The sequence below is a fragment of the Catharus ustulatus genome, chromosome 1 (genome assembly GCF_009819885.2).
Source record: "Catharus ustulatus isolate bCatUst1 chromosome 1, bCatUst1.pri.v2, whole genome shotgun sequence".
Taxonomy (NCBI): Eukaryota; Metazoa; Chordata; class Aves; order Passeriformes; family Turdidae; genus Catharus; species Catharus ustulatus.
In genome coordinates, this window is record NC_046221.1 from 154,018,472 (window position 1) to 154,038,208 (window position 19,737).

The 19,737-nt window shown below is 40.7% G+C and overlaps 1 protein-coding gene across 2 annotated transcripts in view; it reads right to left on the reverse strand.

Moving 5' to 3' along the window:
* Positions 1–5,477: 5,477 nt before the first annotated feature.
* LOC116997784 (adenylate cyclase type 8) overlaps positions 5,478–19,737 on the reverse strand; it is a 120,293-nt gene continuing 106,033 nt past the window's right edge. For both annotated transcript variants that reach the window (XM_033062894.1, XM_033062885.1), the window contains 4 exons: positions 16,521–16,667; positions 9,811–9,903; positions 7,517–7,631; positions 5,478–6,048 (listed from right to left, as the gene is read on the reverse strand). In XM_033062894.1, the coding sequence (XP_032918785.1) occupies positions 5,561–6,048; positions 7,517–7,631; positions 9,811–9,903; positions 16,521–16,667 (843 nt within the window). In that variant the 3' untranslated portion in view covers positions 5,478–5,560. The remainder of the gene's footprint in view (positions 6,049–7,516; positions 7,632–9,810; positions 9,904–16,520; positions 16,668–19,737) is intronic.

A 19,737-nucleotide genomic window follows, 5' to 3' on the forward strand; every position in this document is an offset into this window, starting at 1 on the left:
TCATAGAGGTGAGGACAGCACAGTTCTAGGAGGGAAATGTGGTGGAGATCCATAAGCTGCAATGGGCATGTCACCTACCTTGTCTGAGAGAGTAAGAGGAGGAAATGTTGCTGCTTAAATTAAGTTTTAAGTATTGGTGAGTTTTTTGTTTCTGAATAAATTCAGAGTGGATAAATAAAATGGAAATTATGAATATTTGGATTTCTGTTTGCTCTGCAGGAAGCAATAAAAGAACCCCAAACAAAGCCAGCAATAGAAAAGAATGTTGTTGGAGATGGTTCCATGAAAACTTGCCTGCTAACATCCTGATGGTGGCTTCTGAGAGGTTATGGGTCCTGCCAAGTTAATTGCCAGGAAAAGAGGAGCCCCACAGGGCAGCAGGTGATTGCACACTGCAGTGTCAGCTGTGGCATGTGGGATGTATTCCCTGTGCCCTCATTATCCTGTGAACGTGGCTGGGAGTGCCAAGCTGCCAAGTGCAACAACTTGCAGATTATTAGGCTCTTAATGAAGAATGAGCTACAAAGGTGGAGTGTTTTTTCACCTTGAGGTATAGATCCCACTAGGATCTTCTTCCCAGCATCATTCAGATGGGAAAAGTGCTAAAGAACAGCTCCCAGCTTGTTCAAGCCTCTGGTCTTGCCTTTCTTGGGAACAGGGACACAGGGAATGAATTGGTGCCGCTGCAAGACTTGGTCTTATCCGTACAGAATATGCTGACTCCAAGACATGGCTGCAACTCCTGACTCCTGGATGGAGCTTTAGATGGACACATCCAAAAGGGACAGCCACTCATCTGAAGCAAAATTACAAAACTGAGAGCCTGTTAAAATAGTCTCTGGAATGATGAATAGGAGGAGGCTGTTGTATTTTTTTTATTATTTGAAGTAAGTGATGACTTCATTAAAATTATACTTAATATCCTGTGGTTGTAATAATATCCCTTGGAGTACTCCAGGTCAATACTGCTGGGAGTGGGTTTTGCAATCAGAAGTCATTTCACACATATAATTTGTTTTAGAACCTTAGATTTTCAGCAAACCAGCTGAGATTGCTTCTTCTTTGTCCCCATGTGGCAACAGTGGTGCTTCTTTGTGTTCAATTAATATTGAAAAGCTGAAGAAGGCACTGATTCCAGGACCCTCAAAAGGTACATGGACTAAGAAACAGAGAGATGTTCAGTATATAAGTATTAACATAATATCCTGTGTTTCTGTGATCTGGAAATATTTCACAAGAAAAACAAAACACCTTGAGGTGAGGGAGATCTAGGTCAGGAGATGTAGCATGAGATGGCATTTTACAGGAGATTAACCAGCCCTGCATATAGCTGTTGTTTTCACATGAAAGAACTGAATGAATCAGTCTCTGGGTGGCTCTGTAACTCTGACAGCTATCACATATAGAACACCTTAGGGGTAAATAGACAGAAAAGAAGAAAATTTTTAGAAAAAAAATTGGGCCTTATGTGCTAAAGTTATGTAAACAATGGAAATTTTCTGTTCTGGAAGAGCTAATGAGAGCATTCCTTAAAAACTGGTGTAAGCCTCAAGTGCCTGGAGATATGCATATTGAATTTTTACCCCTTCCCTCCCATCTGCCAGCTGCTCTGCTGTCATATTTTTTTTCCCCTCCTCCAGCAAAACAGAGCTGGGGAAACCACAACTCCTGAATTGTGTCAGTGCACAGAAGAAGATTGATGGGGAGGTTAATAAGTCGGCTGTGCAATTATGACGCTCACCATGTACCACCAACGATGGTTAATGTGGTTATTTCCTGCTCCTCTGATTATTTTTCTGCCTGTTTGTCAAATCAGCTGTGGAGCCAGGCTCTGCTCCCTGCCTTGCTGCTCCACAGTGGGCAGCCCCAGGAAACTTGGCTATCAGGCACTTTTCTGTGCTGGTGTTTGTATAAACTCCTTGACTCCCAGTGCACTTAGGAAAGGCAGCTGAAGTTCTGCTAATGAGAAAAGGATTAGATGAGATTTTTCTTTTTTTATTGCTGTGCTTTTCCAAATGTGAAAACAACTGCGAAATAATCAGGAATGGATTAAAGCTGAGGACAGGGAGTGATTTTTTTCCCCCTGTGTTTAAAAGCTATTTTTTGAATCTTTTTGTTAGCACACAGTTCTAAATGATATCACACCTCTCACACTGTTCTCAGTAGAGTTAAACTCAGTGGTTTGAGTCTTAATGTGAGCCAAGAGTAGATACCTTGACTGCTATTGGTACCTAACTGTGAATTGCTAAACATACATTATAAAAATTGGTCAATGGCATAAATTAATTAACACAAAACTCCTTCACTGCCCTTCAAACCAGCACTTTTGCTACAGGTATAGCTTTTTGCTAGAATATGGGCGTGATGGTTGCAAAAATGCACTTGGAGCACTACAAAGTAATGATTTTGGTACAGAACTGTTATCCAGATTGTCAATATTCCATCTGCTTTAATGATTGAGTACTTCAAAGCATAAGGTGCCCTTGATGCAGTTGATTGCATGTTGCTTTTCAGAGAAGAAAGCTGTGGGTTTCAGCCTGTTTATTTAGAAACAATTTAAGAGCTCCTGACATTGAGCTTTGTGGAGGAACTGAGGTACAAATTTCTGCGGAAGCAGCCTGCTGCTGTTTATTTCTGTGTAAAGTACATTTTTGGAAAGAAATAAGGTGACATCAAAGAGTATAGTCAAATTTTGCCAAGGCTTTCTTCTCCTAATAGGAAAAATCTATGGCAGTTCTCAATATTTGCTAGCTGCTTTGGCTGAAGTGTTATGATATCAAAGCAATTTCCTTTCATTAACCCAGGCATCCATGTTTCAAGGGATAATTACTGGGTGTTTGTCTTTATAGGTCCTTCTTGTATGAGCAATTCTATTCTTTATGAACAAGAAGCCCTGAAGATGGTTGTGAGGGAAAACTGAATACACTAATGGTACCATAAAGTTGTAAAGTACAACAAGAAGCAGCCTCAGACCATAAATAATAGCTGTGCTCCACAGCAAACAGCTGCTCCAATGAGAAATAACATTGCTGAACCTATAAGGTCACCACATATGAAAAGGAACAAACAGTGCAATTGCTGGGGTGACAAATAGTCAGCAAGCTTAGAAAAATAGAAAAATCATGCAGGGATTTACCTTCTACAGTAAAAAGTGAAATTCCTCACTAACGAATCTGTCATGGCAATGAGGTGATTCAGCAGTAATGAGCTGATTTAGCAAACTCTTTATCTGGTCAACACTGACTCAGGCTTCACTAGCCAGTGATTTTTCTTGGGAACACAGTTATGCTAATGGGGATTTTGAGAGGGATACCAGAGAAAGACATCTGTGTCTGATAAGAAGCAGGAAATTTGGGCCTGTGCTAAACAGCAGTGCAGTTGCCCTCATAACTCCAGTCTCCAATCCTGTTATCCAGTTAACACCTTCCACTCACTGCAGATTGTCATTACAGAGGTGGTGAGAATTAGAAAATCAGAATTAGAAAAGCTGGGCTATTAGCAAAAATTAAATGTTTAAAGGACTGGGAAATGTGAACCCATCCAGCACAGAAAAACACCCCAAAACCTGTTAAGGAGAGGACAGCTGTTAATGAACTGTTTAAACCAGCCAAAGCTTCTTTGTTTAGTTCTGGAAATACCACTGTAAATATGAAATTAATTTAATGCTTCAGCTGTCATCACTTCCATGTCTTCATCTCCTCCAGTATCAGCATTTGGTGAGGTGAGCTGAAGGGTTTGACTTTCCGTGCATGGCACAAAAGTGATATTTGTGGGGACTGAAAGGAGGAATATTTAGAATGAGAGCTCAGTTATTGATTGAAACGTCACTGGGTATAACATTTCAGACTGCTCATTGCTTTCTTTCTTCAGAACTATTCAGTGATACAACTTTCTGTTGAGTTTACCTGTCTTTCTTATTTTTTATTTCAGAATATGGCACTTTACTGATAAAATATTGCCCTACAAACCCATTTGTTGGGTCACTTTACACTGAAATGCGCTCATTACAATTAAACACTTTCATGTTTTGGTACCTCTTTTTTTAGTGAACAGTAGTGTCTTCTAAAATATATTAGTCAGGATGTTCCAGCCAAATTTCTAAAAATGAGGCTGATCCAGCAGCAGTACTCCTAAGAATCCTGAGTTTTTATTCAGGGCCAGATAACAGCAGCCTGCAAAAAGCAAGCCTGTATTTACAAAGAATCTGTATGTTGCACTGTAGTGTTTGAGCATGGCTCATCTGGGGATTGCTGTGTGATTACAGGTTCTGCTCTACTGTCTGTGATTTACTTTAAGGACAGTATTTACTGAAACAAGCCCAGCTCCTTTGAGAACAGGCTTGATGAGAGGTTCACTCGTGCACTTCAATGCCCAGTGTGAATCATGGCATGAGTGCATATACAAACCTGGGCTGTGTATGTACTTTTTCCAAGGTGAAGTTGAACATCCAGTCCCCAAAATGTTAACCCTCTTTTTGATGCAGGACTTGTAGCACTGAGGTGTGCCCTTGTAGCATCTTGCTAGGACTGTCTGTGCTGGCACACAAATTTAGGGTATTCTCAGTCTTGGCTTCCCCTCATCTTGGGGCAGCTGAGTGGGAGCTTAGCAGTGAGTTTTGTCTCCTGCAGAACTTCAACACACACTCATTTTACAGCCTCATAGAATCCTTGTTTTGGTGACAGCTCTGGTGACAGGGTGAAGAGTTAAGCTCTGGAAAACACCATCAGGGTATCCAATTAATTTCTTGTACAATTGATTCAACTGTAGACTCCAGCTATGCCATTCAAGATGAAACTCTGTTGTCTGTTTGTCTGTTTGCCAGTCAAGACACCACAGTGTGTTTGAGCCCTCCAGACAGGACTGATGGATGTGCCATAATGCTCACAGGAGAGCCTTGACCTCCTGCCATGGCTGCAGGAGATCAGTTGGATATCAACATACAATTTATCTACAGTGCAGCCACCCAGCTGTGAGGAGGATGCCTTAGTTTATTTTAAGAGTGAACTCAATGGAATCACTGAGTTTAGGACAAGATTCATCTCTTCTGTCTTCCAGATCCTCATACCTGGGTGGGTGACATACTTTAAAACCCTTTGGCTGTATTGTCAGTATTTTTCTTGTAGTTATGGGGACAAGGCATCTACCTTAGATTGTATAAATCTATTTGAAAACAAGTAAAGGTAAGAAGAACCTACTCAATCTCCTTTTGTTTTGCTTTCATCTGAAAAATGTGGACAGTATTTCCTCCTTTCATGATCATTAACTCCCTACTCAATTCATGTTCTAAATCCCTCCAGTCAGGGGTTTCCTTTCTGCAGGTAGATGACACAGCAGAGTGGTGTCCACCACTACTGGGTCTGGACATTCAGAGGTTAATCACAGATGGCTGGAGAGAGATGCTGTCACTATTTGTTAAAATATAGGAATTTGAATCTCATCAAAATATGACACCAGAAGAAAAAAAATCACACTCCTTCTAAAAAAAATTAAACCCTTTTTATTTGTATATTTATTTTTATATATAAAAGAAATACAAAAACAACCCCACAAACAATGCTGATTATGGCAATTCAGTTTTGTCAGCCCCCTCTGCTTGGACTGCTACCTCAGATCCACCAGGAGTGAGCAAAGTCCTCCGGTTGTAATGTCCTTTTATGATTCCAGAGTTATTGTTCTCATTAAGAATTTGCTTCTGTTTTTGCCTGTTAAGAGACTGTACAAGTCCTAATACAACAGCTGCTAATGAATACTGTCCAGTCAGTTTTCTTGGTTGTAGGATTAGAGGATTTGGTTGAACTCTTCCTAGAAGAAAATATGTTTTGATTTTTCCTTCCTGTTCACTGATACCTTTGACATAAATTTCTCCCCGGTAGTCGAAGGCAAATCCCCGGTCCTTCAGGATCAGATACGTTTCTTCAGGCACTTGTATTCTGTCACTAACACCTGTGCTGTCCATTCGACTTGCTAAATTCACTGTTTTGCCCCAGATGTCGTACTGGGGTTTCTTAGCACCGATAACTCCTGCTACAACAGAGCCATGGCTAATCCCTAATTCAAGAAAAGAAAGAAAAAGAGAAGATAAACTGTATACAATAATAATTAAAACCCATATTTGCACTTAAGAACCAGATGCAGCCTGGTTCAAACACACTTATCTCCAGGCTTAAGGAAGAGGTACATATATAGAGAAATTAAACAAAAAAAAAGTCTGGAAAAGCTAGGAAACTTGAAAAGTGATATCAAAAGAGTTATTTTATGGGACACCCATATCAGTGGAATTGTGTTACTTATGTGTTATCTGTTTCTGCACATTATTGCCAAAGCTCCTGAAAACTTATTCTCAGATAGTAGGAAAGATTTCTGGAACTACATTTGTTGAGGACAACCTTGTTAATGCTATACAGTCAAGAAATCGCATTCTTATGTTCCATGAAGTGAAAATATTAGAGCACTCTGTGAAGATATTGAAAGATTTAATTTTGCAAGATTATTGTATAAAAAGACAAGCAATTTTTTTTTCTATAACAATGATTTAAGAATAATTTTTGTTGAGTGTAAGATATCTTTTAGAAAAACACTTTAGTTTTTTAGGTTTTTTAAAATATTTTTTAAAAGATTTTTTTAAAAATAGTGATAAAAATGTTATCAAATAGTCTTGCATTCATGCTCTATGAAATCTTTGCACATGCTTACTAAGTGTGGATGCCTGTTCCTTGAGAAATCTTGGGAACTATGAGCTTTGCCTTTAAAACTGTTAGGAAGTGTAAATCAGATAGTGATGCTGACCCTCCATGCTGTGGCTGAGGAATATATTTCAGTTTTTCTATGGCAGGATTATCTATAAAAAACATGTCCCTTCCAGGTGTGTGTTTTTTGTTTTTTTTTTCCTTAGTTTTGGCCAATGATCCTCTCAGCATGAGAAGTCATCAAATTTGCTCCTGCTATGTGCCATACATTTTTTTATGTCCCATTCCACTAGCCATGCAAGATATTCCAGCTAGAACGATAGCTTACCCATCACAGAAAGAATTCAAAAATGCTGCCACTGGTGAGGTCAGAGATGGAATTAAATTTTTGTGCAAAGCAGAAGTACTACTCCCAGGGTTTAGGAGAAACTGCTTTTGTCCCTTTACTGAAGAAGAATATTATGCAGGGAGATTAATTAGAGACTGTGTGAATATCAGTCTTGGGGTTGGATCTAGGTTGTCCTGTTCACTTTCTGTCTTATATCTGTGGGTTCTTAGTGCCTGACTTACTAAAGAGAGTAAATTAATTGTTTTCCCCATTCACAATTCACTGAAACTTTGAACTTCTGCAGTCCCCAAATCATTCTGCAAATGGAGTATTTAATATTTCTGACTTTGCCTGGGATGAAGTAAATTTGAAAACAGAGGATACAGTACTTGGGCTCTCCTAAATTGTGCATGTCCTTGCAATGTTCCTGGAGTGCAATCAGTGGAGTCACATGCTTGCAGACAAAACCCCAATTTAGCTCTCGTGTTTGAACCATGCTTACCAATACGGAGTTCAAAGTTGTTGAATGAGTGCTTGTTGATCTCTTGTATGCTTTCATTCAGAGCTATGGAGAAGTCAGCCAGGGCACACAAATGTCCCCATTTGTCTTCACATTGCTGAGGAAAAAGTTATACACCAATATGTTTATAAAGTTTTGCATTAGCCCAGCTACCACTCATCCTTACAAGTGCCAAGTGTTTGCATTTGGAATCCAGGCTCAACATTCTAGATGAAAGAGAGGTACGCTGCAATTAATGGTAATGCTTCCCATTATGTTATACTTGTATAACTGGATAGAGAGCAGCTTAAAGGGCCAGAGAAAGTAACTTTCTGTCAGCAATCTGACAGGCAATCATGAGAATTAACAAGGCATGTGAAACATGTCTAAGGCTGAGAAAGAAAGTAGAGAGAGGATTGAGATTGTTCAGAGTCAAGGGTAAAAATCAAGTGAGAACATGTGCTTATGACCCACACAAGCAAGAAGCAGAGTGAAAGAAGTGAAAGATGTGTAATTCTCCTCCACTGAAACTGTCACCCAGGCAAAGCATCAAATCAAGTGCTCTCAGAGATGTAACAATGACAGGAACAACAGGGCAAGCCTGCTTGCCTGGTGTTGGGTAAGGGAGACAGGAAAGGATCTTCTGTTTTTCATTAATTGCCTTTGCTTAGGGGAGGCAAGTCACTCCCTGCTCCTTCCCTTCCATTTCCATTCCTACAAAGCAGTGGATATACAGATGGGGACCAGCAGTAGGTTTTAGTCATCCTAGAGCACCAACAGAACAGATGATGGGGCAGGGACTCTCCAGGGAGGCAGCAGAGTAAGGAACAGCTGTGGGTTTGGCCCAATGATTGTATGATGTCTTCTCATCTCTTCTGAAGCAAGGTAATTCTTTCTTCAAATTTCCAGCTCATAGTACATAGGATTGTAAGTCTCTCCCTGTGGGTTATGCAGTCCAGCCCTTTGCTGTGTGTTTAATACTGAACATGAACATCTCCTTGGCATCACCCTGTTCTGTTCACACCATGCTTGGTCCTTATCCTTAACTCGCTCTGTTCACAGCATGCCAACCTCCCTCAGCAGCCTGCACCTCTTAGGTGCTGACAAGGTGACAGACACGTACGTATGACAAGTATATTTAAAACATGCATTAAAATTCCATTACGATATTATAGTTCAAGAAAAGAGAAGAGTTAATCAGTCTTGGAAAGGCAGTGAAGCTTTTCTCCCTTGGAATTTTTACCCCCATCAAGAGTCAGAGGAAGTGATTAGGAGCTGTATAGCTATAACCAACTATCTCCCTGGTGTTCTATCCTTCTTTTCTTATGTCTCCACAGAAGAATTTTGACAATCAAAAATCCCATGCATATCTAGTTTTATGGATTTCTAGCTGTCAGCATCACTTGTTACTCCGTAGGCGGGAGATGCTCAGCTAGTTACACTCCATGTGTTTTATAATGTATTCTTTACAAACAATGGCAATTTTCTGGTTTATAAAGCTCATGATAATTTGGCTTCTGCTTTTCAGAAGCTGTGATCAGTGTGGCTCCCAGCCTGTGACCGGTCAGGGGCAGCACACCCTTTTTGTGCTGCTCTTCCTGGGGACAGGCACCAGTTGCCAAAGAAACAGATTTCAGCAACAGATGACTTCTCATTGGATGTATTTTAGAGCTTCATCTAATTTGTTTCCAGGCAAATTCTTGTGTGGAATTATGAATGGATCTCTCTCATCTGTCTTATGTGAGGTTTATGGCTGTGACTGTGCGTGTCCTCTGTGACTATTTATCCCCTCAGCTTGGTTTGCTTGTTCTTCAGTTGAACTGGTGATCTGCTTTCTTTTTGATGTGTAGTTATCATGCTGTCTGTAGATAGGCTGTATCAAAAAAGAGTATAAATGCAGCATTACACTTGCATAAATACACTGTCAGTTAATAGATCCTCTCTATTGATTATTGGAGGTTGTCAGTCATGTTCCTGTGTGAGTTACTGAGATGGCTTTGGAGTATGTCTGAAGATATAGATAGACCTGATCTAGATTCACAATGGTGTGACTGAAAGGAAATTTTTTTTCTCCTATAAACCTAAATTTGAGGAAAGAATCCATATGGTTCTTGTTCCAAGCACAAGATGGCATTTAAATTCATCAAGAAGTGCAACTGCTGTCTGCCAGAAGCCCCAAATGTCTATTTTATTTTAGCAAAACAAGTTTTATGAACAACACAGAGATAACAAATTTTCGAATATGAATGGTCAGAATAATCACAAGTTTTGCTTCTTAACGAAAATTATCCTCTTACCTGTTTTTCAGGTGATAATCCTGACACGGCCATGTACGTGCTGCCAATTGTTTTAATTTTTTCAATATCTTGAAATCTCTCTTCACCTAGTAACTAATACATATGTAAAAAGAAAAATACTGTTACTTCTGTAATTCCTAACACAAAATGCTTCTAAAGATGTGAGAATGCAAATTTACACCTGTGGTATCTTTGAGTCAGTCATGGCACACAATATATTCTATGTTTTGGGGAACACTGATCTGGAACTCTGGAACATCATCTACTCACTGAGTGCATGCAGGCTAAATTGTGCTGTTTGGTAAATTCCACAATGGATAATACAGGACATGCATATTCCAGCCTAAGAGAAAAGCATCCAAGTCCTGCATTTCCTGAGGTATGATCACTGAATATCAGTGAAGACAAACTCTCTGTGAGTGTATGTGTGAATAGAAGACTTGACCACCTTCCAGAGTTCCTAAAACTCTGCTGGAGGAACTCGGTTTGCAAATTAAGTGCTGCTACAGCAACAATTAAGATGATGAGATCAGTGTTCAAGACCAGGCTGGTTGGGGCTCTGAGCAACCTGGTTCAGTGGGAGGTGTCCCTGACCATGGCAGGGGAGCTGGAATAAGATGATCTTCCAACCCAAAACATTCTGTAATTCTATGATATTACACAGTCAGTGGATGGAGGCAGATGCCTCCAAAGAAATCCTGTAAGAGACCAAGTCCTATTCTATCCCCTTCTTCCCTCTACTTAGTGTCAGACTGGACACCAGTATGTCCATTGGATCATTCAGTCTATATTATTTGTTATGTATTTTCCCCTTCTAACAAAAATTCCAAGAACCAATGGGAAATGGTAAATGCCTGCATCTATTTGGGATTTGCTATAGCTGTGGGTGTTAAGTAGGTATTGTCAGATTGAGAATCTGGAAGAGGAAGAATAAATTAAGTCTAGTGACTAAAGCACTGAATGAGGTGGGAGTGAAAGTTTGGTCCCTATTCCAAGTCCATATTTATGGTTTAACTTAAGACTTTCCATGAAATAGAAACCAGAGCCCTACATTCCTTGAAAGACCTTAGCAGAGTTCAGGATGTGGATTCTATCAGTGATAACAGGGTGTGGGATATGAGCATTAATCACCTCATCACAGGAAAATGCTTGTTGCTGGTGTTAATGCCAAATACCCTGTGAAACTGTGGTAAGCTGTATGGTATCTAACAAATTTAGGGATCAATACGATTATAAAGTCATGGGAGAAAAAAAGCACTTCCCAAAAAAAAAAAAAAAAAGGAATTTCAAACTTTCAATTCTAAAGGCTTGATTTAGTTGGGGTTTAAATGGAAAAAAGTCTTTATGTGGCAGGAAAAAAATGTAATGAAATATTTTCCCCTTTCCTTTTTCTACACTGCTGTGCATTCTTTTTTTCCCATCTTATGTGCTGGAATTTCCTGTCCACTAAAGGGATTCTTTCATTCAAAGGGAGAAACACACCAAAGGCATAACATGAACTATCCCCTGGCACCATGACCCCAGTGCAGGCCAGCCAGAGCTGTGCTGTGGGTGTGCAGATATGGCACCATCTGTCCCTAAAGGGAGGTCCAAGCCAGAAAAGTCCAAAGACTTAACCTGCTTCTCATTTTTCTTCAAACTGCTAGAACAGCCCATTGTGTACCCTTCCCTCTTACAAGGGCAGCTCTTCCAACTGCTCTCTTAAAGAAAAAGATCTTTTCTTGCAGATCTGCCTCTGTGAGCAGTCTGGGAGCACCATGTGTGTGGGCAAGGGGAGAAAATGGCCTTGCTTGAAAACAGTCCATATTTTCATTTCCAGATGGTTGCTGGAAGCAACAGCAAACAGCACACTAATTTAAAATTTATAATAAATATCTAAAATTACTCTTATTAGGAAAGAAAAAAAAATTGGCAGTGATGCAATTTAGAAAAAATGATCCCAAGTTATGGGTTTTTTCCTCATTCATTATTGTTTCCAAATCTCCTGTTTGTTTCTTTCCCCCCCTTCTTTATATGGCCTGTTCAATAGCTTCTTTCCTTCTTCAAATAATGGTCTATTTACTAATTAATTTCTTCACAGTATGACAGAATGATGGATTTTGATATCAGGGAATGATATTCCAACTCAGTCCTAAATCAGCTGCCATTTGTTAAAACATTTTAACTAGGCTGCTAATTTAACATGATAGTCCAGGGACACATTTTCAAACACTAGAATGTGGTTTGTATCTAAAAAGAAACTAATGGCTTGATGCTGCAATCCATGTACAGCCAAGGCTGTGTGGAGGTCAGACCCTGGGATCACATGTACAAAATTGTACAAAAAAGGATATTGCAGGTCATGGCACACAACTGCAAAGTAATCAAAGAATCTGAAAGCAGGATCCAGTGTTCTCTTAAAACCTCTGCTTGTGGCAACATAAAATATTAATATCTGTGGTGATATACACTGTGTAAGTCATTGCAGGATAAATAAAATACAAGAAAGTAAAAAAAATCTGTGAACAAGAAAGCTCTTTTGAAAACACAAATCTCAATTGTAACATTAACATACATAAATGACATTTAAAAGCCTAGAAAGAATATTACATTAAAAAAAAAATCTTTCAAAACTCATAATACCCGCAGAAATGTTATATTGTTAATTTTTTGGTCTAACATCTCTAAGAAAGGGAGTTTAGCCCTGAGTATGTCTTAAAATTACAGTCATATAAAAAGCAAGTAATTATAAATGTTCAATGTTGATATTTGTTTCTTTTTGCCAGCCCAGAAACTAGCACCTCCTGTTCTGCCTCAGCTGGTGGGAAGACTGGATAATTTGGAAGTAAAAGAATTTTTGAACTATAAGGTGAAAAGAACAACTGAGTGAAAGCTGTATTTTGGTAGTAGTCGACCACCTACTCTGCAAAAATGACTTTTGGATCATTCTCCCACTCCCTAAGAAAGACCCACAATGTGACTCCTCTGTGGCCACCTACCCCATGCAGTTGTCAGTGACAGTTTCTCTTTCAACATTCACTAGTTATTTCCTACTTTTTTGTAACTCACTTTGTCTCTCTAACAGATCTATTCTGTGGAAAGCAAAGTAACAGATCCAGACCGTAACCTTGCTGTGTTGCATTAACAAGGAAAACCCTCTAAAAAGAAGAAATAACCCAGAGTTCTTTTTCGTGTATTATCACATTTTCCAAACCAGGTCAATTTGTATTTTTACCACAGCTTCTGTTCAGAAGCATCATTTGGGTCTGTATATATTTATTATTATTACTATTATTATTATTATTATTATCTCTGTAAAGAAAAGAGGCAATTTACAGGGTAGAATCTGATCTGAGTTTGCGAACTCAGTTCAGTTGTCTAAACTTATATGTGCAGTGTGATCTAGAGTACAGTAATTTCACGAATACAAGCCGCACCAATTTGACCAAAATTTTGGTGGAAACCCGGAAGTGCGGCTAATATTCCGGGGCGGCTAATCTATTAACAAAATTCTAAAAGCTGCCAACACGGAAGTGAGAGCCCGTGGCAGCCCCAAGCCAAGCTGGAGCCCGGCCGGCCCCGGCAGAGGTGGGAAAGCCTGGCAGAGGCGGGGCCAGCAGTGTGGGGGCGGGCGGCAGAGCCTGAGCCAGCAGGGCGGGGCAGGGAGGGCGGCAGAGCCTGAGCCAGCATGGTGGGGGAGCCCGGGAGAACTGGGGCTAGCAGTGCAGGGGAGCATGGCAGAAGCAGGAAGGCCGGTGGGTGGGGCTGCCTGGCAGCGGGGGAAGCCCAGCAGAATCGGGGCCAGCAGCGTGGGGGAGCCCGGCGGAGCGGGGGCCTGCAGTGCCGGCCAGGGCGAGGAAACGCGGCGGCGGTGCAGACGGGAGGGGGCGGCCGGCGAGCCTGGTGGCGGCGGCGGCAGCCCTGCCGGCGGGGCGAGCGAAAGCGCCGCTCGGCGAGCGAAAGCGGCGCTCGCGAAAGAAGCGCCGCTCGGCGAGCCGAAGCGCCGCTCGTGAAAGAAGCGCCGCTCGCGAAAGCGCCGCGGGGCAGGGCGGGCGCGGCGCGGGGCGGGCGCGGCGCTCGCGAGGCGCGGCGCGGGGCGAGCGAAAGCGGCAGCGGGGCGAGCGGCGAGCCCGGCGGCGGCAGCCCTGCCAGCCGGGCGAGCGAACGCGGCAGCGGGGCGGTGCTGACGGGAGAGGGGGGCCAGCGAGCCCGGCGGCGGCGGCAGCACCACCCGGCCAGCCCCGCCGAGCCGTGGCGCTGAGCTGGGCCACCCGGCCCCGTCGGCAACCATGAGCGGGCCGAGCCTTCCTGGCCCCGCCCCGAGCCAGTAAAGCCCACTATGCCGCGATCCTGTTACTAATTGGCCAATTTGTGAAAGCTGCGCACGGATTCTCGCGACGAACGAAAGTGCGGCTAATATTCGGGGTGCGGCTTATCTATTGACAAAGACAGCAACATTGTCGAGGCACCGGGGGTGCGGCTTATAATCCGTGCGTCTTGTATTCGTGAAACTACTGTACTCTTGTCTTGAAAACTTCCAGTGGCTTGCTCCAGAAGATGAATTTTCTGACAATGCAGTATGGGAGCTGACACCCCTGTGTAGGTGTCCCAAATCACCTAGGATGTACAAAGGGCATCAGGTGCCCATGTCCTACACTGCTGTGCTAAGATTTCTACGTTAGGGTGTCTCTCCAGAGGTGGATGCTGAGAGGCAGAGTGCCCCCATGGATAACAGAGCTGTTCTGCTCTTGAGCTACACATCTGCACATTTTGCTCCTGGGGCTGCATTGAGCAGCAGGCAATCTTTGCAAGGAACATGGGGAAAAAAAGAAAGAATAGTGACATTGTATAGTGTAAATCAATAGTTACATGGAAACATTGCTAGCCCTGAAACATTGCACCTGGAATGATTTCTGGTTCCTTTTCCATGGATAAGGTTACTCCTTTCAGTTGTTCTGTCTGGCATATCACTTTTCAGATTGCTTAGACAGAGTAAACTAATGGCATGGCCGTGCTGCAAGTAGGTTAGCAGTCAGCAGGGGATCCCATAATTTCATTTGCTACCTGTACCAAGAACGTATCTATTCTTCAACTAAATGTGTCTGGGACATAATACAGTCTCCAATTAGGTCTTTTATTAATTACAGAGCAGGTGTTAGGGGCCTGAAAGTAATATTGTGTTAGGGTTTTGATTAAAACCTTGTCTTCAGTAATTGCCACAGCAGCAAAGGAATTTTGTTGCGGAGGTTACGTGAATGTGCATGACAAAATATCCTAATGCAAAGGCTATTGCTATGAATTAATTTAAGTTTGAGGGGTAATCATTTTAATCAGATCTGGAAATAAAAACAAAACTATTAATCAAGAAGCATGCTGACAGCTGTGCTAGATCCTGGAGGTAAGAAGCAGGCATTTATACCCATGGGGAATGCAGTGCAGGAGCTTAGCAGGTGACAGAGTTCTTCTCATGAGGGGGAAATTTTGTTCTCTGTTTAAATGCACAGAGAAATGATTGCTGTGAATTCTTCTGTTTCCCACTTGTAGTTTTAGTATCTCACCAATTATATGGATAAACTCCCAATTTCATGTCAGTAATCTTAGCCTTGGTACAATCTTTGTGAGCAACTACTCATGCCCCGTGCAGGTGCCCAGGATGGAAGTCACAGAGCAATGACACCATATTTTCTCCTTCTCTTTTCTGTCTGGACCATTGCACTCTGGTGCATAGGTCCAATCTCATTGATAAGTAGAGGTGGTTCCAATTCTATTTTTACCACACAGAGAAGGCTACACACTCCTAAAAACTGCCTGCAGGAGAGAGCTTAAAATTCTCTCTGCTAGGTAATTTTGGCATTACTTTTTCATTCTTCCTCGTTTTGAATTTTTTTTTAAAGCTCTTCACTGGCTTATGCCTTGTCTCCTTTTTTAATTCCTGTTGGGCTCATTACTGGGCATGATACCACTTGTCTAAGCTTCCTTACAAACTACTTTGCAGAATATGCAAATTTTTTCTTTGAGTCCACCTAGCTACACTGGAGACCTGACTTCTCCTTTTTACCTTGTCCACTCCTGGACAAGAATACCTGGACAAAAGAATACCTAAATAAATTAATAAATTATTTTCCTTTTCTGTGTCCTTTTAACACACACACACAAAAAAAATCCCTTCACCTCTGAATTCCTCTATGAAACAAGCAGCTGAACTTCATTTATCTCTATAAAATTCCTAAGCCTACAAATCTTCTCAGGTCAGGTCACCCACACCCTTCATTCTCTACCTAACATTTGCTTCTGAGCTGTGTGCTTCACATTTAACTGGACACTGTTTTACCATTTAATATCCATTGAGTCCATTCAACCAACTCCTTTAAAGCAACACCTTGACCTCTTTGTATTTAGACCACTGTTTTCCAGAAAAGCTGTAGATTTGTTCATACTTCTTTCTTCTACAAAACTGAATCATTTTCTACTTTCAGATACTCTGGTGCAGATTTGTGCTTTTATGGATGTTTATACTTGAATATTATTTTCAGTCTCTCATTAGATCATTCAAACCAATGTTTGGCAGGATGAAGGGCAAAAAAGCAAACAAGACAATTGTAATATGAGAAAAAAAAAAGAAAAAAGTCAAAATTACTGGAAACAAAATAATTACCAAATTTTATAATTTAGGATGACATATTTGCCATTTGGAAACTCATAGTTTAAATACTGTCAGCAGCTGGTATTACCTCATCAAAGTCTGCAATGATTTCATTCAGTAAGCGCAGACATTCTACTCCTTGGTTGTTCATCTCAGTCTGGGAATAAAAGTCAGCAAATCCAGGAATAGAAGCAAACATCACACCAACAGCATCATAGGACTGAGAGTATAATTCCTAAAAAGACAATGAGGAAAAATGAAGTGGTAACATAAGGGAGAAAACTTAATTGGCAGCAATTAAAATAGTTTTCTTAATTTTTCCATGCATAATACCTTAACATCTGATGTAGACATTAATATATTAAGGGTTAGCCAGGTTCAACAGGAGGAGGCTGACAGCTCTTAATGTTTTTATTGCAGATTATATGCAGGGTTTTCCCTTTCTTTGAATGCCTGCTTGTCCTGCTTCTCAAGTCAAGGAGCTACACCAGCAAAAGTGAAATAAAAGCTTCGCTTTTGATTTATATGGGGAATGACTTGAAGACATGAAAGATTCATTGCCAAGTACAAATATCAGTTATCACGTTTTCTGGTGGATAATTTGTACTTCACACTACTGCAGGTCTTTACAATTTTGTTTATTCCCAAGTTTTCAGAAAACCTTTACTCTCTGGTAAACTCTGATTCTCCTAAGATGGCTGTGGAACTCTTTGGTTGACTGGCTCTGGGAGATGTTCCTGCTCCTAGGGTTCAAAAGGAGGGAGAAATAGAAGTGGGATTGATAGTAGAGTTATTGGGAGGGTCAGAAAGCAGCTTATAAGGGATCAGTCATAGAAGGCTATTAGGATAAAGTATACCCTGGAATAAGCTTATATTATTCATGTAATTCTCTCTGGTACTAAATGACAGCTTTATTTATGGAAGGGCTTGTGCCATTCCATATGTGAAAATGTGGACAGCTCTTGTTTGAACTGAAGCTAATTTTTAGGTAAAAAAACCCCTAATTTCAACTTTAAAGAGTCCAAGGAGTGCTACCACAACTCCTGGTATGCTTTTTTTGTGGCTAATATATATTGGCTTTAATGTCTATAATGTTTATATTAATGCCTATAATATTACATAATGTATTAATATACATTAATAGTAATATATTAATGCACATTACCCATCATATGTATTCTCCTTTGATTTTTTTTTTCCTGGCTTCAACTTCTGTAGTTTTGCCTAATGGTGGACACTTCCTTTTCTATTTATGAACCTGTCTTATATTGTTATGACCTCAAGTACTTTTTTCTCAAAATTCTTTTTAGTGGCTTTAAGAAATTTTAATGCTTTGATTTCATGATAAAAATATTTACTGCTGGTTGCCATACACTTGACATGAACAATTCAGGTTCTTCTTTCTTCATCCTGCTTCTTCTCAGAAAAGCATCCTGAACCTCTGCTCTGCTCTTTGGTAGGCTGCTAATGCTTCTACTTATCCAGGCTCTTTTACAATGTGTCTTAGAGTAAAAGTGGGGAAATTCTTCTGGTTTCCAAAGCCACTGCAGAGCTTTGATTGAGGAAACCTGATTGATTCCCTTACTGCCTTACCCTTTCTTTCACTGAAGAGCATCTTCAGGATTGTGGAAGCCATACTCTAAGAACATTCCTATTCCTTTTTGTGGGTATGGAAAAAGGTCATACACACATTAATTGGTGGATGCTTATGAAAGATTTGACAATGTGTGCTAGGAGAAGCAGCAATACACTCAGCCATACTCTTGCCTTGGATCATGAAGATAAAGGACAACTGCCTGAGCCTTCAGTTGCTCCCTTTTTCTATTTTTGGTAAGTAGAATAAGGACAGAAATAATACATCCATAAGAAAATGCTACAGTACACATTTGGGAATTCATTTTTTTGAGAGCAGAGAAATTAACTTAATGGCCAGACATGAACTGCAGGATTGATTGCACTGAAATCTGGTAGATCTTACTGTCTGCCAGCTCATGCATAAATCATCCCCAAGTATGGCTACTCTGGAAATGGCCTTACAAAAAGCAGGGGTGGTGGAATTTAATTCAGTGACAAATTATTGAAGCATCAGCAGTGATCCATGGGGCATCTGCTTGCTTCTGAAGATTAATATGCACATGAACATATGTGAATGAAAGTGTAAGATGGGAAACTTATTCTCTGAAAATCCATAATGCAGATATGCCAGAACACACTCCTGGCTGGTGTTGAGGTCTGCTCCATTGGCAATGAGGCATTTTAACCTGGTTGCTTCCACACTCACATTTTCTCATGCGCCTAGCAGGGTTTCTATGGCACTTTCATACCTGCAGAGTGTAAAATTTCTCAAGAGTGATTTCTAAAGTGCTTTTTCCTGTAGCTTCTTACTGTGTCGTCCTTCCCTAGGTGTTACTTGAAATCAGAACGCAATGATTCCTCATTGTGCACTTTAATTTGTCTGGCTACATCCATTTCCAAAATGTACAACCGAAAATTGTAGCCTTAACTCCTTTTTGCTGCACGATCAGTAGATATGGCAGTGCTGGCAAGGTGAATCTTGCAACATTCCTTCCCATTATAAAAGATAATTCCAACATTACATGGAAAAATTCCAATTTCATCATACAGTACCTTAATATCTATCTATATCTATATAATATTATAATATAAATTTATTTTGTTTCAAATAAGGAGTAAGTGATTTACTACTGCTTTCTAAAACATATTCTGGACTTTCCTTTATCCATCTTCAATCTTTATTTTAGGAATATTCAGAGCCTTCATTATTATGCTTTTCTTTGTGTACTGCAAACACTTTTTCAGAGCAGACCCACAAACTATGTGTCTGAAATGGGTGTTTTGTTATCTGCCACAAACAGGCAATTCAGGGGCAATATGAAATGGCAAAAACGTTCTCTTGTGTCTGAAGATATGAGAGCCTCAGGTCTGTTGCAGTTTATTCCTTCCATAGTCATTGTCAGGCCTCTAATAATACTTCTGCAACACTGGGCTATCATAAACTTGCACAGAGATTCTGTTAAATTCACTTATCTTTTTTATAAATACTAGGTTTTCATAGACTCAGACTAGAACAGACTTCTGAATCTCATTTAATACAGTTTTCTTTCAAAGCAGGACCAATTAGATCAAATCATTCACAGTCCTTTTGATTTGAGGGTTGAGCCCTTCTCAGCCTTCACAGAATCACAAAACCACAGGATCACAGAATTAGTGGGGTTGGAAGGGATCCCTGGAGGTCATCCAGGCCAAGCCCTCTGCCCAGGCAGGATCACCTAGAGCAGGATACA